The 25844-nt window shown below is 40.4% G+C and overlaps 1 protein-coding gene across 8 annotated transcripts in view; it reads left to right on the forward strand.

Annotated features, from left to right (window-relative positions):
- Positions 1 to 25844, forward strand: part of mgat5 (alpha-1,6-mannosylglycoprotein 6-beta-N-acetylglucosaminyltransferase) — a 160072-nt gene that overhangs the window by 105968 nt on the left and 28260 nt on the right. For all 8 annotated transcript variants that reach the window (XM_043694045.2, XM_043694044.2, XM_043694048.2 and 5 more), the window contains exons 11-14: positions 4623 to 4756; positions 10460 to 10609; positions 20321 to 20467; positions 25431 to 25547. In XM_043694045.2, coding sequence (XP_043549980.1) covers positions 4623 to 4756; positions 10460 to 10609; positions 20321 to 20467; positions 25431 to 25547 — 548 coding nt within the window. The remainder of the gene's footprint in view (positions 1 to 4622; positions 4757 to 10459; positions 10610 to 20320; positions 20468 to 25430; positions 25548 to 25844) is intronic.

Consider the following 25844-nt stretch of genomic DNA (forward strand, 5'->3'; position numbering starts at 1 on the left):
CTCGTCTAACGGAAACAATTTCCTAGCATCCACCTTTTCCAAGCCATGTATTATTTTGTACGTCTCTATTAAGTCTCCCCTTAATCTTCTAAACTCCAACGAATACAATCCCAGTATCCTCAGCCGTTCCTCATATGTTAGACCTGTCATTCCAGGGATCATCCGTGTGAATCTCCGCTGGACACGTTCCAGTGCCAGTATGTCCTTCCTGAGGTGTGGGGACCAAAACTGGACAGAGTACTCCAAATGGGGCCTAACCAGAGCTTTATAAAGTCTTGTAGTACATCTCTGCTTTTATATTCCAACCCCCTTGAAATAAGAGACAACATTGCATTCGCTTTCTTAATCACGGACTCAACCTGCATGTTTACCTTTAGAGAATCCTCGACTAGCACTCCCAGATCCCTTTGTGCTTTGGCTTTATTAATTTTCTCACCATTTAGAAAGTAGTCTATGCTTTTATTATTTTTGCCAAAGTGCAAGACCTCGCACTTGCTCACGTTAAATTCCATCAGCCATTTCCTGGACCACTCTCCCAACCTGTCTAGATCCTTCTGTAGCCTCCCCACTTCCTCAGTACTACCTGCCTGTCCACCTAACTTCGTATCATCGGCAAACTTCGCTAGAATGCCCCCAGTTCCCACATCCAAATCATTAATATATAATGCGAACAGCTGTGGCCCCAGCACCGAACCCTGCGGGACACCGCTCGTCATCGGCTGCCATTCTGAAAAAGAACCTTTTATCCCAACTCTCTGCCTTCTGTTAGACAGCCAATCCTCAATCCATCCCAGCAGCTCACCTCGAACACCATGGGCCCTCACCTTGCTCAGCAGCCTCCCGTGTGGCACCTTATCAAAGGCCTTTTGAAAGTCTAAATAGACCACATCTCCCTCTCAAATTGCACAGTAAATTCAAATGTATTATGATCACTGCCTCCGAAGGGTTCCTTAACCTTTTAAGCTCCCTTATCAAGTCTGTCCCATTGCACAACATTGAATCCAGTATTGCCTGTTCCCTAGTGGGCTCCGCCACAAGCTGCTCCAAAAGCAACTCCTAGACATTCCACAAACTCCTTTTCCTGCAATCCACTGCCAAACTGATTTTCCCAGTCCACTTGCATATTTAAATCCCCCATGATCTTTGTCTTTGTCTTTGTCTTTCCTACACACCTTTTCTGTCTCTTGGTGTATAGAACATAGAACATAGAAGAATACAGCGCAGTACAGGCCCTTTGGCCCTCGATGTTGCGCCGATCCAAGCCCACCTAACCTATACTAACCCACTATCCTCCATATACCTATCCAATGCCCGCTTAAATGCCCATAAAGAGGGAGAGTCCACCACTGCTACTGGCAGGGCATTCCATGAACTTACGACTCGCTGAGTGAAGAACCTACCCCTAACTTCAGTCCTATATCTACCCCCCCTTAATTTAAAGCTATAAAGTATCTTTTGTCTCAGTTCCTGACTACTGTTTGGAGGCCTGTACATGAATCCAACAATGTGTTTTTTTTAAAACCTTTTTGTGGTTCCTCAATTCTACACCATCTGACCCTACTTAGTTTCTTACTATTGGTTTAATTTCATTTCTTACTAATAAGGCAATTCCACTCCCTCATTAAAGGTGGGAATGAAGGGAATGCTTGATGTGAAGCCAACATTTGGCCTCTCTGCAATTGTCATTGATACCAGTGTTGCCACATACTGTATATGCATTTGTGATGAACAGATTGCTGAAGATGAATGAGTAAGTTGTTCTTAGTAAGTTCTCTTTTTTTTGCATACTGCAAGCTGCGTCTGACAGCATTTTTCCTCATCCCCACTTGGTCAGCACTACTGCAAAACTATTGCCTGTTCTTCCTGAGCTAATTCCCCTATCGAGTACCCATTGCTTGGTCTGCTTTAGCTACATTGCTTTTCCGTGAATTCCAATCACTTCAGTTAGCAATCTTTCATTGAAATTTAATAGTCCCTGCGCACCGCATTTGAATTTGAAAAACTAGCAGTTTTCCTGTTGTGGTGTGGCTTGGACAAAAGTGTGAATGTTGGGGATGTAAGCAAGAATTTTTTAAAAATCAGAATTTGAGGAAAGATTTTCCCATTTCCTGATTGATCTTTGAAAGGCAACTTCAGAATCTTACTATTGAGCAGCAAACACCTTAGTTATGCATTTTCATTAACTAATTAGCCCAACTAATATTATTTCTCTGCCACTTTGAATTATGCTCCCCTTCACTGAGAAACTAGATGGTGCAAGTTCCTGAAGTGAAAGTCACAGCATATACCTAACAGTTGCACCCAGCTGAATACTTGTACCAGTCAACTATGTATGCAGCACAGTGTATGTGCATGGGCCATGGCCACCATCTTCCTCGACCTATTATCCATGCAAGTTGGCATTAGCAAATCACTCGGCCCAGCAGATCATCATAGCTGCCCTCCAACAACTCTCACTTATTTTGGCTTTTAGACTTTAGAGATTAGGGACCCCTAACATTTGCATATTTCTGGATCAGTGGTGCTGGAAGAGCACAGCAATTCAGGCAGCATCCGAGGACAGGCAAAATCGACGTTTCGGGCAAAAGCCCTTCATCAGGAATAAAGGCAGAGAGCCTGAAGCGTGGAGAGATAAGCTAGAGGAGGGTGGGGGTGGGGATAGAGTAGCATAGAGTACAATAGGTCAGTGGGGGAGGAGATGAAGGTGATAGGTCAGGGAGGAGAGGGTAGAGTGGATAGGTGGAAAAGGAGCTGGGCAGGTCGGACAAGTCCGGACAAGTCAAGGGGGCAGTGTTGCTGGAGGTTAGAAACTAGGATGAGGTGGGGGAAGGGGAAATGAGGAAGCTGTTGAAGTCCACATTGATGCCCTGGGGTTGAAGTGTTCCGAGGCGGAAGATGAGGCGTTCTTCTTCCATGCGTCTGGTGGTGAGGGAGCGGCAGTGGAGGAGGCCCAGCACCTCCATATCCTCGGCAGGGTGGGAGGGGGAGTTGAAAAGTTGGGCCACGAGGCGGTTTGGTTGATTGGTGCGGGTGTCTCGGAGATGTTCCCTAAAGCGCTCTGCTAGGAGGCGCCCAGTCTCCCCAATGTCAAGGAGACCGCATCGGGAGCAACGGATACAATAAATGATATTAGTGGATTTGCAGGTAAAACTTTGATGGATGTGGAAGGCTCCTTTAGGGCCTTGGATGGAGGTGAGGGAGGTGGTGTGGGCACAGGTTTTACAGTTCCTGCAGTGGCAGAGGAAAGTGCCAGGATGGGAGGGTGGGTCGTAGGGGGGCGTGGACCTGACCAGGTAGTCACGGAGGGAACGGTCTTTGCGGAAGGCGGAGAAGGGTGAGGAGGGAAATATATCCCTGGTGGTGGGGTCTGTTTGGAGGTGGCAGAAATGTCGGCGGATGATTTGGGTTATGCGAAGGTTGGTAGAGTGGAAGGTGAGCACCAGGGGCGTTCTGTCCTTGTTGCGGTTGGAGGGGTTGGGTCTGAGGGCGGAGGTGCGGGATGTGGACGAGATGCGTTGGAGGGCATCTTTAACTACGTGGGAAGGGAAATTGCGGTCTCTAAAGAAGGAGGCCATCTGGTGTGTTCTGTGGTGGAACTGGTCCTCCTGGGAGCAGATACGGCGTAGGCGGTGGAATTGGGAATACGGGATGGCATTTTTGCAAGAGGTCGGATGGGAAGAGGTGTAATCCAGGTAGCTGTGGGAGTCTGTGAGTTTGTAGAAAGTGTCAGTGTCAAGTCGGTCGTCACTGATGGAGATGGAGAGGTCCAGGAAGGGGAGGGAGGTGTCCGAGATGGTCCAGGTAAATTTAAGGTCAGGGTGGAATGTGTTGGTGAAGTTGATGAATTGCTCAACCTCCTCATGGGAGCACGAGGTGGCGCCAATGCAGTCATCAATGTAGCGGAGGAAGAGGTGGGGAGTGGTGCCGGTGTAATTACGGAAGATCAACTGCTCTACGTAGCCAACAAAGAGACAGGCATAGCTGGGGCCCATACGTGTGCCCATGGCTACCCCTTTGATCTGGAGGAAGTGGGAGGATTCAAAGGAGAAATTGTTAAGGGTGAGGATGTCCCCATTTGCATATTTCTGTCAGGTTGCTTTGCGCTTGAGAACCTAGCATCTTGTGCATCTTCACAGAGTGCAACATATGGCTCTTAACTTACTTTCTAGTGCTCATTCACTTTGTTTGTGTGGCCTCTTTGGCTTATATATGTTTTTAGCATATAAAGAGAATAAAAAGAGATGTGAATGTTAAGGCTGTTGTAAAGAAGTGGCTTACTTGCAATTGTAGAAATTGTCACAGCTGCTGATTTAAGTACTGATAATTACTGCTATCTTTTCAATGTTTTATTAATGTTATTTTGGTTGAGAACATTTTTATTGCTATTGCATGAGTCATTTTTCCACACTGTAAGTAATCTAATCTAATCTAATTTTTAAATATGTGCCATTCAGTTTTTCACCAATGTGATGCTTCCCAATTCTGGTTTGGATTACTAAGATTATCATTATTAAAATGTTCAAGAATATGTACCAAGACCAAATATCGATTCCTAAAATCCCTAATGTTTGATAATTTTGATCGAATTATGATGTGTTGTTTGATCTTGCCTGTCTTTGCAGCTCACACACCTGACAACAGCTTCCTAGGATTTGTGGTTGAACAACATCTCAATGCCAGTGATATTAGTCATCTTGATGATATCAAAAGACAAAATCAGTCTCTTGTATATGGCAAAGTGGATCATTTTTGGAAGGTATATAGATTCAGCAATCATTCTACAATGAGAATTATTACCTATTTATATTTATTTGACTGAACTTAGATGGGCTATGATAAAAACAAAATTGTTGAGTCCTTGCACCTGCCTGGTTTTTATCATTGCCTTTTAATATCATGTTTAAATCTGTACCCATCACTTGGTGGGCAGGGTAATTAATAATGTCAAGAAGTGTGGCACTGGAAGAGCACAGCAAGTCAGGCAGCATCTGAGAGGCAGGAGATGCGATGTTTTGGGCATAAGCCCTTCATCAGGAATGACAAAGGGCTTATGCCCGAAACGGCAACTTTCCTGCTCTTTGGATGCTGCCTGACCTGCTGTGCTTTTCTAGTGCCCCACTTTTTAACTCTGATCTCCAGCCTCTGCAGTCCTCACTTTCTTCCAGGATAATTATTAATGACTGGCTTTATTTATCACTTGAAAATGATTTTTTTTGCATCTGTTGTCAGACTCTGGTAGCAATCAGAATATTTCCTGTATATGCTATTTCTACTTTCTCCAGGCATTTTAGCCGAAACAGCTAAGTAGACATGACTTCTTTCTCCAAGGAGATGAGAAATCAGAAAGATAAAGTGGTATTTTAGTTGAATAAAAGCTTCATTAGACCGCATCAAAAATTATATTGGTTTCTGTGCACTGCACCTCAAAAGATAGACTAGTCTTATTGGGAATACAGTGCAGATTTAGGATAATAACCAGATTCAAGAATTAAATTATAAGGATAAGTTATTTAAACTCATACCCTTACATTCAGAATATTGTGGCTTTTTACTCCAAGCACTTAAAATGTAAAGGGACTTGAAAGGACAACAGTTTCTCATTCCATTGTTGCACTGCATTGCTTTCTTCTGTTTTATTAACTCCTTCAGCCTTTTAAAATATTATTTAACCTTCTCTGCTTCAAATTAATAGTCCTAGCATGTTAGACCTATTTTCAATCCAGAAGGAGTGATCACCAGCTCCTTGAAAGTGGAGTCGTAGGTAGATAGATAGTGAAGAAGGCGTTTGGTATGCTTTCCTTTATTGGTCAGAGTATTGAGTACAGGAGTTGGGAGGTCATGTTGCGGCTGTACAGGACATTGGTTAGGCCACTGTTGGAATATTGCATGCAATTCTGGTCTCCTTCCTATCAGAAAGATGTTGTGAAACTTGAAAGGGTTCAGAAAAGATTTACAAGGATGTTGCCAGGGTTGGAGGATCTGAGCTATAGGGAGAGGCTGAACAGGCTGGGGCTTTTTTTTCCCTGAAGCGTCTGAGGCTAAGGAGTGACCTTATAGAGGTTTACAAAATTATGAAGGGCATGGATAGGGTAAATAGGCAAATTCTTTTCCCTGGCTTCAGGGAGTCCAGAACTAGAGGGCATAGATTTAGGGTGAGGGGGGAAAGATATAAAAGAGACCTAACGGGCAACTTTTTCACGCAGAGGGTGGTATGCGAATGGAATGAGCTGCCAGAGGAAGTGGTGGAGGCTAGTACAGGTGCAACATTTAAGAGGCATTTGGATGGGTATATGAATGGGAAGGGTTTAGAGCTAAATGGGCCGGGTGCTGGCAGGTGGGACTAGATTGGGTTGGGATATCTGGTGGTCATGGACGGGTTGGACCGAAGGGTCTGTTTCCATGCTGTACATCTCCATGACTCTATGACTCTAAGTGAATAATTTGTGTATTCATTGGGAGGCTGATGGGCATTTGAGGAAGAAGGGAGTATCTGGTTGCAAAGGTAGATTTAGATAAGGGGGGAAAAAAGGGAACTCCCAAATAGAGTATAAATACTGACAACCGGCCTGTTTCTTGGTTATACTTGTATGACCCCACCTTACTCATCAGTAGTTTCTCATCTTAGTTGTTTTTGTTCAATCTGTGCTGAACACAGAATTTTTAACATGACAAAAATCTGCAATCAGAACTCAAACTGTCGCTTCCCCATTTCTTTGTACAATTTTATTTCTTTATTCTTGTATTCTGTACCTTGTTTTCAAAACACCCACCATTTTATCACTGTGCTCAAACTTGAATCAGATTCTGTGTCTTAGTCCCTGTGTATGTTTATTCATGAGTTTCCCATTTAAATATACAATCTAATTTCTTTATTTGTTCCCAACATGTAGTGCGTCTCATCCTCCATTTAAGGTGCATCTACACTTGTCTTCCCACTCTTATCAGTCTGATTCTGAGAGGAGTAACTCCTCGGTACATAATTTTCAACCTTTCTCTTATCTAAGCAATATCTGTTTTTATCTTGGAAAGCGCTAAACTGTCTATTTATACTGCTATATATTTACTTTTTACATTTTTATAAAATCTTATGGGTTATGTGTTTTTCTTTCTGGAGTGCATACTGCTTCTACAAAATAAGATTTGTTGACCAGAACTTTATACCATATTACATATGTGGGTATAATTGATTAATTTCTGAAGACAGGGCTTAATCCTAAAGCATATTTGGGAGTATTAGTGAGTGGTTCACAAAATGAACCTTCCTGCATGCATAGAGTAATTGAAGTAGTAAAAGATGTAATAATCTAAAATAATTCAGAGGGACGATTTTAGAGTCCTTCTGGATGGATAAACAAAAATGGGTTAAATGGTCACCACTATAATCATTTAATTATACATTATTTCTCTGATAATGTAAGAAATTGCTGTAACTGTTTTGTTTATGTTTTCTCTTGTTTTAATTTGAGATGGTTGTCAGTTGAATTTTGGAATACTGAATCTATTTTGGAGATTGACAGTTTTCTGCAGAAACGTTGGTTTCTTGGATATTTAAGAGAGTTGTAACACTCTTCAATTACTTTTCTGAAACAATTTGCTATCAGATACTGAATAAACCATCTTTGGTCACAAAGCTCTGGGGGATTTTCAGCCCAGAAAGAGGCCCTTTGGACCAGTGTGTCCATATTGGTTATCAAACGTCAATCTGTTTTAATCCCATTTTCCAATGCCTTCTATGCCATGGAGTTCAAGTGCTAATCTAAATAGTACTTTAACTGTCTTGAGGGTTCCTGCCTGTCGCACCCTTTCAGGCAGCAACTTGGAGATATCCACAAGCCTGTTTCTTATGGTCTTATGACATGGAGCTAACAGTGTTTCACCTGGAGGCCTGTGGGTATCTGGAAGTCGCTGCCTGAAGGGATACAAGAGGCAGGAACCCTCGAGACATTTAATGTACTATAACGACATGTTACATATTTTCAATTCTCAGTCCACTCTGAGACTACTCGCTTGCCATCTGACAGGTGCTTGTGAGCTCTCAGCTCAAAACAGTGTTCATTCACTGTCTTAAAGGTACAGTACACACTATCAACTTGATAACAATACTTTAGTATCAGTCAAGTTCAAATTGCCAATTTGATAATTTAAGCATCAAAGCGCTTCAGAAGTATGTTTCATAATTTGAGCAGAAGTGCAAGAATGGGATCCCATAATCATGATTCCTCAATTCCCTGCTGTCTGCTTGTACACTCCACTTTTGTTGTTTCATTTTCTTGAAACTGAGGAAATGCTGTGAAAGTTTGGTAAGCCTACAACAAAGCTTAACTGTAACTGTGTTAGTACAGGATTTCGCTAAAAGTATACTGACCAGCTGTATTTTGAAGTTCATAAATAAAATGCTTGTGTTGAACTAATTGGTTTTCAAAATCAAGGGTTTCTACAGAAAATGTGTAAATTGGGATGAAGCTGCATGAGAGTGAGATACTTTCTCTAATTGCAGAAATATCAGTAAAATTATGATGGACATAGAGTCAAGTAAATTAGTCTTGATGGGTAATTATTTTGTCATGGTGTAAAGTATTAAAAATTCAACATGGTAAGCACTTCTTTGAAAAATCATATGTCGTCATCGTATTTACCATCTTTGGGAAAAATACACTTGGATAATCAAAAGCCGTCCAGTTGCCACTAACCCATGAATCCATTACTTGAGGACGTATTTTGATTCTTGGACTGCTAGCCATTCTCATTGACGACATGTTCCAATGGCAAAAATGCCAACATGTTTCTTTACTAATGGATGTAATGTTCTTGCAGAATGTTGTTGGTATTAGATTAATATTTTCATAGGGGTTATTGGAACTCATCTTTTAACCTTTTCATATTTCAATCTTGATTTGCCTTTTATTTGGTGTGATGTACTAACATATGAGAAAGGAAGAATAGACTATTCAGACCTTTGATCCTGCTTCACCTTTCAGTAAGATCGTGGCTGATGTGACTAACTTCAACTCTACATTCCTGCATATGCCTGATGATCTTTCTTTCTCGTGGTAATTGTGAGTCTTTCATTGAAATTCTATACTCTATTTGAGAAGAAGGTCAGTGAAACGATGTCACCTTCCGCTCAAAGAACTATGAGCCTGCACTCTAACTTCTCTTTGTTCAGCAATTCGCCCCAGGAACTTTTAAGGTTAATGTTATAAGTCCTGCCATAACAATATGTAGTACCTCATATTTATCTAGATTAAACTCCACCTGCCACTCCTCAGCCCATTTGATCAAGGTCCTGTTGTACTCTGAGGTAACCCTCTTCACTGTCTACTACGCCACCAATGTTGATGTCATCTACAAACTTACTAAACATGCCTCCTATATTTGCATCCAAATCATTTGTATAAATGACAAAAAGCAGTGGACCCACCACCAATACTTGCGGCATACCACAGGTCACAGGCATCCAACCTTAAAACAGTAAGGGCAGATGTGGCACAGTGGCTCAGTACAGTGCACTGCTGCCTCATTGCACCAACAACCCGGGTTTGATTCCAGTTTGGGTGACTGTGTGGAGTCTGCATGTTTTCTGTGTCTTCATGGATTTCTGACAGGTGCTCTGGTTCCTCCCACAGTCCAAAGATGTGCAAGTTAGTTGCATTGGGCATGCTAAATTATCCATCGTGTCTAAAAATGCACAGACTAGATGGATTTGGTGGCTTTGATATCTGCTTTTTGCGGCATAGTAGAATGTGGTTCCAGTCTTTTCCTTGATGTTAGGAACCCATGAACTGTAAATTGTACAAAGATGGACTTTGTTTTTTTTATATTTGATTTCTGTTATTAATATAGGTACTGGAATATGACTACTTTAAACACATGGCATTTTACAAAGAAAAATCCAGTGAAGAAACAAAATAAATTTCGATATTATATTCAATTTTTCTTCCCTAAAGGATATTAGTGAACCAGAAGGGTTTGCGACAACAATAGTTCATGATCTTCCATTAGACTAACTTTTTTTTATTCCATATTTTTAAATTATTTTCAATTTCACTATCTGCTGTTGTGGGATACAAACCCAGAATATTAGCCTGAGTCTCAGGATTATTGGTACAATGGAAATACCGCTATGATACTCTGCCAGAATTTTACATTTTCAGACTTTAAGTTTGCTTATGGTCTTGTTGGTCACTGATTATTTGTAATCTTTTAAGTTCAGGTATACTTTAATGAGATTGTGTAGCTGGCATATTGCCCCGTCTGTAATGACTGAGTTATACTCTTGGATCATTCTCTAAGCATTTTTCACTTGTATTCCTCAATTTCACACATTACATAAAATTTTATTGCTGTAATTCCACTTCAGGAAATAACCAAGAAGGAGATGATCTAAATATTTTGCTTTCTTGTACATTAATTCAGGCTCCAGTAAATCAAATGTGTTTCTTCTCCTGTGTCTCTACAGGATAAGAGGTCTTACTTGGATATAATCCATAGCTACACAGAAGTTCATGGCACTGTTCATGGAACGAGCACAGTCCACATTCCTAGCTATGTGAAAAATCATGGGATACTGAGTGGACGTGATCTACAACTTCTTCTAAGGGAAACAAAGGTACAAAGTGTGATACGTGTGCATTGTTGACGATCACTTCTCTGCTTCAGAATATAAATGTACATACAGGGAAAAAAAAAGTGAAGTTGTAGAATTCTGATCTTGTGCTAATCCAAATTGAGTTCTAACAGTCATTATGTTGGAATTTTATAAAATCATGTGGAGAGAAATAGATTAGTCGACAAAAAGGCAAAACAACCCACATCAAGAAGTGATGGAAGCCACGGCCTTTATTTTTTTCAATTTCTGTTTAATTTTATAAAGTGGGTTTTTCGAATTTGAAAATGTGATTTGTTCATCTTGATTGCATACAAAGCTTCAGAAATTAATTTGACTTGTAATTTTTTTAAAACAAAAAACTTTGTGCATTGAGAAAACACAAATATTCTATTGTTAGCTGCAAGGGAATGCCTCAGTCTGAGCTGATTTTCTTGTATTTAGAGATTTTCACTATGAAGCTCTATATCAAAAGACTGCACCATAATGAAGCTGTTCCACTGTCAGACCAAGTTATGTCTGTAACAAAGTTAAACCAAGTAAAACATCTAAAACACTACCATTCTATTATTAAATAATAAACTAAACACCATACACATGATTTTCATCTTCAGTAGGAATGTACAAATTTTACACTGCTTGATTTTTCCATTACATTATCCTGTCTCACTGAAAACTCTCACCATCTCTGCATATCATGTGATCTGTGTCCAAATTGTTCAACAACTGCTGTTTCTTTTCGGTAAAGTTAGGTTATTTTATGTAAAAATAAACTATTTCATATGCTATACTTAAAAGCAAAAAATGCCAGAAAGCTATATTGAGAATGCTGGACATGCAGAGCAAATAGATACAAGCAAAAGTTCCAAATAAGTTGTGATTTTGGTTAAGACCATAACTTTTTTTTTCTTTTGAGAGAGAAATCCAAAGTCCCAGTTACTTATTGCAGGAACTAAGTTACAATGTCCTCTGTTCAAAATTATTTTTTACTATATGAGTAACCATCTAGTCTGTACAATAAAGAATCAACATGTATTGAATGTCATTAACAGCCAGATTGCTGTCAACTCTAATTATAAACTACAAGTTACATTTTAAATAGAATATACAACTAAGGCAGATCTTACAAATTTGCTTTGCTGTCCAATCAGCATATATAGGAACACAAGTAGGTACAAAGTGTGATACGTGTGCATTGTTGACAATCAGCATATATAGGAACACATTTGACCCTTCCAGCTGGCTCTATTATTGAGTACAATCATGGCTGATCATGCTCATACCTGATTGTGGTTTTGCTGTATATATCTTTGATCTATTTAACCCTAAAAATTGTATCTCCTCCTTTGAAAATATTCAGTGTTTTGGCTTCAACCTGTGGCAGAGTATTGCTCAGGTAGACCACGTTCTTGGTGAATTATTTTCTCATTTCAGTCCTAAATGGCTACCACATATCCTGAGACTGTCACCCCTTGTTCTGGACTTCCAGGACATGAGGAGCATCTGTGTTTACCCTGTTAAGTCCTGTTAGAATTTTACAGTTTTCTGAGATTCCTACCCTTATTTTTTTCTTAACTTCATTGAATACAGTCATAACCAATCCAGTGTTTTATCATGCATTAGTCCTGCTATCCCATGAATAGTCTGGTAAACTTTGGTTACCCTCCTTGTATGGCCAGAACATCATCCTCATAAGGAGATAAAACTGCACACAATATTCCAGGTGTGATCTCACCAAGGTACGTACAATTGCAGCAAGGCATGCAAAGGTACTCTAATCCTCTCGCTGTGAAGGCCACAATATCATTTGCTGTTTTCACTGTCTGCTGCACCTGTATGCTTACTTTCTGCGACTCTTGTAGAATGACACCTGGGTCTCGTTGCATCTCTCCCTTTCCCAATCCATTACCGTTCAGATAATCTGCCTTCCTGTTTTTGGTACCAAAGTGGATAACTTCACATTTGTCCACATTGTATTTCATCTGCTATGCATTTGTCCACTCACTCAATTTGTCTAAATCATACTGAAGCATCTCCGCTCCATCCTTGCAGCTCATCTGCCTACACAGCTTTGTGTTATGTGCAAACTTGGAAATATTCTTTAGCTCACTCTAATTTATTATTATACATTGAGAATAGTTAGAGTCCAAGCATTGATCCCTCAATCTGCTTCAATTTTATTAATTTGAATAAAATAGTGGAATTTCACTGTGGAAGTTCCAGCACGGAATTTTCATCATGCAATTCCTATGATTTCCCATAATTCTTCTATTAAAAAAATGTGAGGACCTGTGTCGCACAATGAAAACCTTCGCACTGACTTGCTGCTCCCAGTTTAACATGAGCTATTTCTGAGCCTACCTGTTTTTCTTTTGAGTCTGCACTACTAGCTCTAAGTCTTTCTTTCAATGTAGACTATTTTTAGTGTGTTCCTTCAGGGTGGAGCAAGCTTCTTCTGCACTGTTCACCTTTTTGTTTTAAAACTGACTATATGCTTCAGTGCAGCCAGGGTGTCTTTTGATTTCTTTCCTCATTTTTATCAGCATGTTTTGCTGTTAGGAATGTGATTCTATATTTTTTCTATGAATCAGTGTTTTGATCTGGTGAATCTCTAAGCGGTTTTTATTTGTATTGTTAATTTTCTTTCTATTACGTTTCCAGAAGGGTCAGGAGATCAAAGTGTTAAACAAGAACAGGAGTTTTAATAATGGTGTTTACTGTACAGGCAGCAAGGATAGAGTAAGCTGTTTCTTGTTCAAAATGGCTGATGACCGTTTTGCATCACATGATTAGACACAAAGTGGCAGTCCATCATACTTAACGAATACACAACACTTCATGGCACACAAGTGCCAGGCAATGACAGTCTCTGACAAGAAAAAAATCTAACCATTTCCCCTTTTTAATGTTCATTGGCACTGCAACATCCTGAGAGTTAACATTGACTAGAAACTGAACTGGTCCTGCCAGGTAAATACAATGGATACAAAAGGTGGTCAACACCTAGGAAAACTGCAGTGACTAACTCTTCTCCTGTCTCCCCAGTGCCTGCCTACCATCATGTACAAAGCACAAGTCAGGAGTGTTTTGGAATACTTTTCATTTGCCTAATGCAGTTCCAATAAGAGTTCAACACCATCCAGGGCACAGCCATCCACTTGATTAGCACACCATCCACCACCACCAACATTCATTCCAGGACACAGGCAGCAAATGCACCTGTGTACTACCTGCAAGTCTCAAGTCATCATGGCTTAGAATTATATTTCCATTCCTTCGTTGTAGCGGGTTCATAATTTTGCAACTTGCTTACAGGCAGCACCATGACGGCATCCATACTGCACCCCAGGACTGCAGCAGTTCAAGAGGCAGCTCAACTCTACTGGTTCCAGGGTCATTAGGGACGGGTAGTAAATGCTGGTATAGCCAGCGATTCTCTAATCCCATGTGGAAATGAACAAAAACAATGGAGAGAAGACAAGGAAAGGAAGAGTCAGGCAAACAAGATGAAGGTGAAAGAAAGGTCAAGGTGAATGATATTAAAGCAAGGTAAATGATGTTTTTCAGCTCAATGTGAGAGCAGGAAGAAGCATAAATTCAGTAAGCAATCTATCGGAAAAAGAGGAAGGCAATTGTTGCTAAATTTGAGGAGGTATCCTTTTTTTATTTTATTTTATTTATTTATGGGGGGGCGGAGAATGGAAATGGAGGTTAGATTATATTAGATTACTTAGTGTGGAAACAGGCCCTTCAGCCCAACAAGTCCACATCGACCCTCCAAAGAGCAACCCAGCCAGACACATTCTCCTACATTTACCCCTTCACCTAACACTACGGGCAATTTAGCGTGGCCAATTCACCTGACCTGCACATCTTTGGACTATGGGAAGAAACCGGAGCACCCGGAGGAAACCCATGCAGATGCGTGGGGAATGTGCAAACTCCACACGGACAGTAGCCCGAGGTGGGAATTGAACCCGGGTCTCTGGTGCTGTGAGGCAGCAGTGCTAATCACTGTTTTGCAATTCGCAGAGAAGCCTTGAAATATTTCAATCTGACTTCTGAATTTCATTTGTTTGGTTGCTAGCATTTGTGTTTTCTGATGTCATCAGTCACAACATGTTTGATTAATTTTGTTTATCCAATATTAAATCCGTGACATGTTAGTGCTGCTGCTTTCACTTTTTAAGAATGTTGAGAAAGGGCAAGTCCAGTTAAGCCATTCAACTTTTGGAAAAATTTCTTTTTTTAAAGAAACACCATTGCAGGTAAATTTTTATCTATTTGCCTGCATTTATAGATATGATTAGATTCACATGTATGGATGAGACACACCTGGGAGTGTGCAGTTTCACAGGTGAAATCCCAATAAACTTTCAAGCATTCCATGCTATTCTTTGAAGATCCAAAGTTTATGAGTACTAGTGTAAGCATGTCAATTTTTTTTGGATTCTCAAATCTTAAAAAAAAATTGAAGGTCTCTTGCTCAGCAAATATAAGGATTCTAAAATAAATTATCTGCAGCTCCAATGCAAGCCCTGAATAGCACAAGACTGCCCACAATATTGCTCAAATAAGCCATATACATTGCAGCAAAAAGGTTGAGTTTTGGAACAGGTACTTTCTACAGACTATCAGGAGCTTTTAATTGATGTATGAATGATTAATAATAAGGCAGAATCTTAAAAGATCCTCAGTAATGGTCCCTCATTTTTAAAACAGTTTAGAACTTTTTCTTGTAAATAACATTTTTGTTTTTCATATTATAAGATCAGTTGCACCCACTATTGTTTTTACTCTAACCATTTACTTCAAATGTTCAGTTTTCAATTTCTCTCAAATTGAATTATTGAAAATATATTGACTTTTTGGTGCATTATAGTAGAAAGATAATGTGGTAATTGTAACAAGGTAAGTCAGGTGGACCTCCAGAAGGAGTTCCCTGACTGGAGCCGTTAACTGGGTCCAGTCAAGGAGCCCTGGCTGGCAGATATAAACAGGAGTGTCAAGTGTTCTGTTCACTCAGAGTTGGCTCTTGAGGAGTCCAGTCCAGTCTCCAGTACTATGCACATGTAAATAAAGGGTGATTTGGTGACGGTACTGACTTTTGTGGAGTTATGTTTGGCAACAAGTTAAGGGAATATGTTTCTGAAGAAATTCCCTCCCAACAGTCGTCTTCAAGCTAGGATAAACATTTCTGGCATCGTGCCATCATTTGATGCTTCCATCGAAGACTCGGCCCAGTATGTGGAAAGAATGTGTTGTTTCTTCCACACAAATGACAGTGGAGCAGATGAAATGCATCAAGTAATTATCCTGACAGCTTGTGGACTCGCTGCTTTTTCAATTATTAGGACCCTAACATTTCCTGAGGCACCAGATATTAAAACCTTTCAAGAGTTGTTCGGTTTAAGGAATATTATGACCCCAAGTCACCTCAATTCTGAGATGCGATCACTTTTACTCAGCAGTTTGAGAAGCAGTGACAGAATTATGTGACTTTAGTTAATGAGATGCTGAGACACCGGGGTATGTGGGATTAATAATGTCACTATTCAAAAGCGCCTTCTAGCTGAAGTCCAACTGGACTTCAGACAGGCATTACAACTGGCTTTGTCATTACAAAATATGGCATGCAGAGCATATGAATTACAGGATATGCCGATGGAAGTGGAAACCTTGCCAGGTCAACTGAACTTGGGGGAAACACCACTTGATTGAAGGAAATTGCATCGCCTCACTCATGACACCATTCTATACAGAGGGACTCTAGATCAGCACACATCAAAACCCTAAAATAAAGGTAAACCTCAGCCAAACGGTTAACATTTTTCTCAGGACCAGGTCTGGCGAGCCATTGTAGTTGCTATCGGTATGCAGACTCAAAAGAGTCCACTAGGCATAAATTGAGTAAGAAAACTCAGGCCAGTATCCAGGAGAGTGCACACCCTGCAGAGCTCACCTGCATCTGGTTTGGAATGGCTAAATTGCTTTCCAATAGCCAAATCAGGACCCAAATAAACATCAGGTTAAATGGTCACCAGGTTCTATTGGAGGTTGGTATCTGTGATTGCAGAATCAGTCTTTAACAGAATTTGTTTTGGAGCCCAGTTCTTCAGTTTATGGAAGATCTTGCTAAATGAGAAGCTATACTGGGGAGCCTTTATAAATTAAAGGTACACCTTCGGTTCTGGTCTTGTGTGAAACGCATCTGGTACAGCTACCACTGATTTGTAGTAAAAGACTCTAACCAAGCTGATGGGACAAAATTGGTTAAGAAAGATTCACCTTGATTGGCTCAATATTTTTTCAATTAGAAAATGGATGTCCAAGTAAAGTCCTGATTAAGCATCCAGAGGATTTTCAGGAAGGTCTAGCAAGTATCAAAGGAGCCAAGTCCAACTTGCACGTTAACCTTGAAGCAATTCCACGATGCTACAAGGTTGCCTGGTGCCATTTGCTTTGTGTGCAAATGTAAAGGCAGAAATCAAGCTATAAAGCGAAGGAATCATCAAGCCAATATAAACCGTCACAGAATGGCAGCACTGGTTGTACAGATTGAAAAGCCTGATGGGTCAGTTTGCCTTTGTGGTGATTTTAAACAAAAGCTAAACAGCTTCCTGCAGATGGATAAATTCCCAATCCTTTGCACAGAAAACTTATAGGCAAAGCCAACAGGGGAGCTGATCTTCACTAAGTTGGAGATGAGTCATGCATACTTGCAATTGCAATTAGACGAGGATTACCAGAAGTATACTCCAATTAACACTCGTAAGGGTTTGTACCAATGTACAAGACTGCCATTTGTGGTGTTGTCGACCTGTGCCATTTTTCAGATGATGGGGAACGTTTTACAAGGTGTATCCCAGGTCATCAGTTATCTGGATGACAAGCTAGTAACAGGGAAGACCACTAAAGTGCTCTTAGAAAGCTTGGATATACTCCTTAGATGTTTCTCCAATGCGTACGCTTTAGAAAGGAAAAACATATGTGTTCCAGGCATCCAAAGTGACCTATTTAGGTTGTACATTCGTCAAGACCAGGTTACACATTTGAAGATCAAATGACTGCAATCAAAAGTGCCCCGACTCCCACGTCTGCACCAGAACTTGAGGGGGAAATGGGAAGGTGAAACGTCATTAGAAATGCCAATGCCAGACTTGATGCTTAGCGCATACAGCACAGGAGCAGACCATTCGGTCCAATCAGTCCATGCCAACCATAATCCTAAACTAAACCAGTCCACCTGCCTGCCCTTGACCAATATCCAGCCAAATGTTTCTTATTCATGTGTCAGTTTAAATGTCTTTTAAACGTTGTAACTACATGCATCTACCACTTCCTCTGGAAGTTCGTTCTACACATGAACTACTGAGTTTAAAATTAAAAAATGTTCCTTGTCTTTTTTTAAAAATCTTTCTCCTCTCACCTTAAAAGTATGTGTCCTAATCTTGAAATCCCTGACCCCATGAAAAAGACACTCATTATTTTATAAATCTCCTATAAGGGCACTTTTCAACCTACTAGTGAAAAAGTGTCCCAGACTCTTTTTGACTCAAACCCTCCAATCCCAACAACGTCCTGGTAAATCTCTTCTGAACCTCCTCCAGATTAATAATATCCTTCCCATAACAGGGAGTAATAAACTGAATACAGCACTCCAGAAGAGGCCTCACCAATATCCTGTACAATCTCAACATCATGTCCCAACTCCTACACTCAAAGGTCTAAACAGCAAAGACAACCATGCTAAATGCCACCTTAATCACCCTATCTATATAGGATGCAAATTTTAAAGAGCGACCATTTACTTCAAGGGATGAAATTTGGTGCTGAAACCATGGAAATAGTCCTGTATGGATCAGAAGAATGGTCAACACTATGTTCGGTCCTGTGACTTGCAAAGTTCAAGCAGATGAGACAGTTCTGAACAAGTACGTGAACCACCTGAAAGCTGCAAACCTGCAGACAGGGCAGGAGAAAAACATCCGGCCTCTCCGAACAGCTGGAAGGAATGTCAGAGCCTGTAGGTTCTCCCCTTCATCTAGCATAGAAGAAACCTTAAAGTCTGAGATGGACACAGCGGATGTCACAGCCTTTAATGTCTTTTCTACTTGAAGTAAAGGATGAATTTCTTCAGAGATACTCTGGGCACAAGAGGCGGGCTACAGTCTAGTACACCGCCCATAACCAGAGCTGAGTTGGTACCGTACCTGGTGCAAAAACGCCCCAGAAAAAGCTACATGGTGAAAAAAACTGTCCTTTGTCCCTGGAATTAAAGGAGAAACAATTATAGTGATTGTTTAAAAAAAAAGTCAGCAGGTGGATCTCCATAGAATGAGTTCCCCGATTGGGCCTGTCAATCTGGTCCAATCAGAGACCCCCAGCTGACTGATTATAAACAGCAGTGTCAGAGTTTCTGCTAACTCGAAGAACTGGCTTTGAGGAAGCTGGACCAGTGTTAAGTCCAGTGCACGTGTAAATGAAGGGTGACTTGATGGGATACCGGCCACTCTGGAATCATTCATATGAAATATTATTAATCACCTAGCATTTAGAAAGTAGATAAAAAGGAAAAATATTTTTGAACTTGTTTCTGCAAGGTACAATCACTGACTTTTATGGAGTCATGGTGAATATTGCACCATTTTTGCAAAATCAACTTTAAAGACCATTGTCCATGTGAGAAACTTTCTAGTAGTGAAGAGACCAATTTTCAGTTTAATGCAGAAAATGGGATATCTGATTTGAACAGCTATTTGTTAACAACATATTTTAGCCCTCTTCCCAAAATTGCATGGGGAGGAGTGAAAAGGGGGCTATACCTTAGCTTTAGTGTCTTTACGAATTGTTGCAGAGGACAAGGAATGCTTTGCCAACTGTTCAGCATCAAGGGCACTGGAGATTGCACCTCCACCTATCCTGCTGGGACAGAATGTTGAACAAACAAGCCAATATTTATTTCTTTAAACTGGTTGAGTATCTAAGGAAGGATGACTTATGCCAGCAGATTATCCAAGTAATGTTCATGCATCATAATTTCAAACCAGCATTGTGCATCTTGGTTTGCAACACATGCTTTGTACAACCCATAGAGAAAGAAATTTTAACCCCAACATCCGTTCCGTTCCCTGTGATAGTTCATGAGATCTGGAAATCCAGGCCATGCATATCACAATTTTGATCCACTAAAGTAGCAACTCCTGGTATGAGAGTTAGTGAAGATCATTGTCACCATAAACAGAAAGGGAAAGTTGAAGAAAAATTGGGGCGAGTTCCTCTGAAATAGGAACAGGAGAATCATTATAAATAATTTCATTGCTTTTTGTTACAAAATTACATTTTGTGTATTGGTACATTATTATTATTTCTGCTTGCTTTTTCACTTCTGAAAGTTAAGGAAAATCCCTCTAGTTTTGAAGTAATATTCTGCAGCTTTGCATTTAGCTGCAAATTTAGCCCCCTGTGTTTTCTGCATATTTTAATATTTTGTGTTATGCTTTTGTAGTTGTCATCCTTTTACATTATTGTCTGTTTTAAAGTGGCCAGCAGACTTTGTTTTTTGTTTGGCATTATTGTTCTTAGTATGCTTGTGATCACTCTAATACCAAACTGTTATCTGTTATGATGTTATGGGCATGTTTACATTTCACCTCTGATCTGTACTTAATGTTTGTCTTGCACTGTATTGTTAAAAAAAACTTTCTTTTACAGTTGTTTGTCGGCCTTGGTTTTCCATATGAAGGACCAGCTCCTCTAGAAGCCATTGCTAATGGTTGTGCTTTCTTGAATCCACGGTTTAATCCCCCAAAAAGTAGCAAGAACACAGAGTTTTTCAAAGGCAAGCCAACACTTCGAGAGGTGAGCATTTAGAGTCATAGAGTTATACACAATAGAAACAGTCAGTCCAACTTGTCCATGCCAACCATATATCATAAACTAATCTAGTCTGATTTGCCAGCATTTGGCCCATATCCCTGTAAACCCTTCTGAGTTATGTACCTAGGCAGATGCCTTTTAAATGTTGTAATTGTACCCACCTCCACTACTACTTCTGTCAGCTTTTACTTCTGTCAGCTTGTTCTATACACGCACCAAAGTTGCCCCTCTGGTCCCTTTTTAGACCTTTCCTCTCACTTTTGGACTTCCCTATCCTGAGAAGAAGACCTTGGCAATTGACCCTTTTCTTTCCCCTCGTGTTTTTATAAATTTCTATAAGTTCATTTCTCAGCCTCCAGGACTCTAAGGAAAAAGCCCCAGCCTATTCAGCCTCTCCCTATAGGTCAAATCCTCCAAACCCAGCAACGTCCTTTTAAACCTTTTCTGAATTGTTTCACATTTCACAACATCTCTCTAATAGTAAGGAGACCAGAACTGAGTGCAGTATTCTAATAGATTGGCCGAACCAATTTCTTGTACAGCTGCAACATGATTATCCTAACTCCTGTACTCAATGCCTTGACCAACAAAGGCAAGGGTGCAAAATGCTACAGTCACCCTGCCTACCTGTGACTTCACTTACAAGAAACTGTGCACCTGCACCCCCAGGTCTCTCTGGACAGCATTGCACCCCAGGGCCCTACCATTAACTGAGTAAGTCCTGCCTTGGTTTGTATTAGCAAAACGCAACACCACCTTTTTATCTAAATTAAACTCCATTAACCTGTCTGATCATGGTCCCATTGTACTCTGAGTAACGTCTTTGCTGTCCAATGCATCATCAATTTTGGTGTCATCTGCAAGCTTACTAACCATACCTCCTACATTCGTAACCAAATTATATAAATGACAGAAAACCAGAGGACTCAGTAGCGATCCTTGCAGCACACCACTGGTCACAGGCCTCCAGTCTGAAAAACAACCCTCCACCACCACCCTCTTGTCTTCTTTCAAGCTAATTTTGCATCCAATTGGCCAGCTCCCCCTGAATTCCATGTGCTCTAACCTTGCTAATCAGTCTAGCATGTGGAACTTAATGAACTGCTCTGCCTTCATCAATCTTCTTTACCACTTCTTCGAAAAACTGAATCAGGTTAAAAATCACGACGCTCCTTCAGGTGATGAAGGAGCGTCGCTCCGAAAGCTAGTGTGCTTCCAATTAAACATGTTGGACTATAACCTGGCGTTGTGATTTTTAACTTTGTACACCCCAGTCCAACACCGGCATCTCCAAATCATGAATCAGGTTAGTAAGACATGATTTCCCTAGCTCAAATCAATATTCACTATCTCTAATCAATCCTTGCCTTTCCAAATCATGTAAATCCTGTTACACCACTTCTCTTCCAATAGTTTTATCACCACTGATGTCAGGCTTGAACTATTTCTAGAGATTGAATAAACTTTTTGGTTTGAAAACTTGAATTTTGTTAGTGCAGTTGTGTATGCCCTTGTTGAAAGGAAGTTTTCCTGTCTATTCTGTCTTTATAGTAAAGATAATTTATTTGCTTAAATCAACTGGAATCCAAAACTTCATTTAACGTCCGATACAAGCTTCGTCCAGAAGCTCACTGAAGTTGTTATCTATTATGGTGACGAAGTGTTTGGAAATGAACCTTCTAGCTCAGCGAGCAAACCTACATTCATTAGATATTGACTGCCTACTAAATTGAAATTGATTATTTTGCCTGTATTTCACAATCTTATGATTTAATTGTTAGAGATTTTAAAATGAATATTACAACCTTGTGTATTTTTTTCTATCCCTGATTTTGACTTTGAATTTGCTATTCTAAATTAATTTATATATTCAGACTTCTCCTGTTAATTTCAGAATGCTTCAGTCTGCTGTGTTATGGAGATAGTATCTTGCCCTGTTCCGGAGGGTAACTTGGGAAAGAATAGGGCCCCTCAAAGATCAGCAAAGCAGCTTGTGTGTGGAACAGCAGGAGATGGAGGAGATACTAAATGAGTATTTTGCATCAGGGTTTACTGTGGAGAAGAATGTGAAAGATAAAGAATATGGGGAAATCTGTGGTGACATCTAGAAAAATGTCCATTTTACAGAGGAAGTAGTGCTGGAAGTCTTGAGCGCATAAGATTGGATAAAACCCCAGGACCTGATCAGGTGTACCCTAGAACTCTGGGTAGCTAGGGAAGTAATTGCTGGGCCCCTTGCTGAGATATTTGTATCATTGATCGTCGCAAATTTGTTGCCTGAAGACTGGAGATTGGCTGACATGGTGTCACTGTTTAAGAAAGGTGGTAAAGAAAAGCCAGGGAACTATAGACCGGTGAGCTTGACATTGGTGGTGGGCAAATTGTTGGAGAGAATCCTGAGGGACAGGATGGACATATATTTGGAAAGGCAAGGACTGATTAGGGATAGTCAACATGGCTTTGTGTGGGAAATCATGTCTCACAAACTTGATTGAGTTTGTTGAAGAGGTAACAGTGAGCATTGAGGTCAGAACGGTGGACGCGATCTATATGGAGTCCAATGAGGCATTCAACAAGGTTCCTCATTGGAGACTGATTAGCAAGATTAGATCACGAAGTACAGGGTGAACTAGTCATTTGGATGCAGAACTGGCTTGAAAGTAGAAGACGGAGGGTGGTGGAGGAGGGTTGCTTTTCAGACTGGAGGTCTATGACCAGCCAATGGTGCCACTTGGATTGGTGCTGGATCCACTGCTTTTCTTCATTTATATAAATGATTTGGATGTGAAGGTAGGAGGCATAGTTAATAAGTTTGTAGATGACACTGAAATTGGAGGTGCAGTGGACAGTAATGAAGGTTACCTCAGATTACAATGGGATCTTGTTCAGACGGACAGAAGAGTGGCAGATACCGTTTAATTTAGATAAATGCAAGGTGTTGCATTTTAGGAAAGCAAATCTTAGCAGGATTGATCACTTAATGGTAAGGTCCAAAGGAGTGTTGCTGAACAAAGTGACCTTGGAGTGCAGGTTCATAGCTCCTTGAAAGTGATGTCGCAGATAGATGGGTTAGTGAAGAAAGCGTTTGGTGTGCTTTCCTTTATTGGTCAGAGTATTGAGTATAGGAGTTGGGAGGTCATGTTGCAGCTGTACAGGACATTGGTTAGGTCACTGTTGGAATATTGCATGCAGTTCTGGTCTCCTTCCTATCGGAAAGATGTTGTGAAACTTGAAAGGGTTCAAAAAAGATTTACAAGGGCAATCCTTGTTGGAGGATTGGAGCTATAAGGAAAGGCTGAATGGGCTAGGGCTGTTTTTCCTGGAAAGTCGGAGGCTGAGGGGTGACCTTTTAGAGGTTTAGCAAATCATGAGGGGCATGGATAGGGTAAATAGACAAGATCTTTTCCCTGGGGTGGGGGAGTCCAGAACTGCAGGGCATAGGTTTAGTGTGAAAGGGGAAGGATCTAAAAGATTTAAGGTGAGAGGGGAAAGATATAAAAGAGACCTAAGGGGCAACCTTTTCACACAGGGTGGTGTGTGTATGGAATGAGCTGTCCGAGGAATTGGTGGAGTCTAGTACAATTACAAATTCACAAGCATCTGGATGGGTATATGAACAGGAGGGGTTTAGAGGGATATGGGCCAAGTGCTAGCAAATGGGAGTAGATTAATTTAGGATATCTGTCGACATGGACGGGTTGAGCCAAAGAGTCTGTTTCTGTGCTGTACATCTCTACAACTAACAAAATAATGGACTATGACTACTAAACAACAACTGTTCCAAAATAGTAACTTCCCATAAACCAACTTGGCAAAAGCAAATTCAGTAAAGCACCGTCTCACATGTGATTCTGGCAACAGGGACAGGAATCTTTTTTTTGAAGAGGGGTTTCCAGTGCAAGATCTAATGAATTTTCTCACCATATTTACCAAACCTGCCTCATTGATCACTTACCTCACCCCATGGCAGTTATCAAGTCCAATTCCAGCTTATACTACCATGAGCTGTTCTTGAGGACCTCATCATTCAGCTGGTATCCCAAGATTTGCAAGCATCGCTTGTGCCTGTGCAATCCTTAAACATCCATTGTGCATCCAGACAAACACTGACAGTCCAGAGCTGCCATGCACAGTTGCTGATGTTTGCTCTAGACGGAACAGATGAAGTGGTGGTAGTCCTGCTTTTATGGGTAGGGGTCTGGATATCCTTTTGAGTAAATTGGAGATGTGCCTTGAGGTTTCTTAGAGGCTTGCACATAATGGATGCCAATGTCCATAGTCTTGGGGTGTGTCAGGCACCCATAGAGCATTCCCTGATAGGCTGGTACCTAGTGTCCTACCAGAGCAAGCTGAATTCACCAATTACCTGTTCTAGGATCTATGTTGAATTTCCTTGACATTGAACTTATTTGACAAGATACAAAGCTGAATATTAATGAGACAAGTTGGACGGTTAAGTGTTTAACAAGCAGTAATCCTCCTTAATTGGCACTTCACTACCTAGAGAGAAATTCACCACACTTCCTGTCAAAAGCAGAAAAGATGGAACAAGTTGATCCCAATTTTAAGACACATCTTACTGGACTACTTGTCTGATGCTGCCACATATCTCATCATACTCAGATTAGTCAGACACCTAAGATTCTGCCTATTCTTTACATATTCACTTTGTCATGATCATTCAGGATCCAGTACACTTCAGTCAAACCCCTCACTCTTCCACACGCCAGTGAAAACATGTCCATCCTGTCTAACTTATCCTCAACTTACTCTGAACTACTTTCTGTATGGTGTATGCCACATTTTATTTGTTAAGACTCTTATGAATCATCTTGTGTTTTTACTAGATAAAAGGTTCTATGTATTAAAATTGTTGTGCTCGTTTTTATTATAATTTGTATCCTGTTTCAACTCTTGTGCTAACAAGCCCAATGTGTTCTTGCAGTTGACCTCACAGCATCCATATGCAGAAGTGTTTATTGGAAAACCTCATGTCTGGACTGTTAACATTGATGACCCAGTAGAAGTGGAGCATGCAGTGAAGGCTATACTTAATCAGAAGGTAAAATCATCTCTAATTATCTCTAAGATAGGTCTCAGACCTAAGGCTTGTTTTGTTTTTGGTTTTGAACATGTTGAAACAGAGTGAGAAATCAGTTAATTCATTTTGTATGAGAAACAATAAATTTGAACTGAGTTTCTAGAAATGTTAATTCAGGTAGAGACAGCAGAATATTTAGGGAAGGACAGTACAGTGTGATCAATAAAGACAATTAAGTATTTCAATTATTTGGAACAATTACCTGAACTTGCATGAACTTACAGGCTCTGATATTTCAATGGCCTAATAGCTATTGGA

This window comes from Chiloscyllium plagiosum, unplaced genomic scaffold (genome assembly GCF_037043375.1).
Source record: "Chiloscyllium plagiosum isolate Xiang-an unplaced genomic scaffold, Cpla_swu_hap1 HiC_scaffold_7, whole genome shotgun sequence".
Taxonomy (NCBI): Eukaryota; Metazoa; Chordata; class Chondrichthyes; order Orectolobiformes; family Hemiscylliidae; genus Chiloscyllium; species Chiloscyllium plagiosum.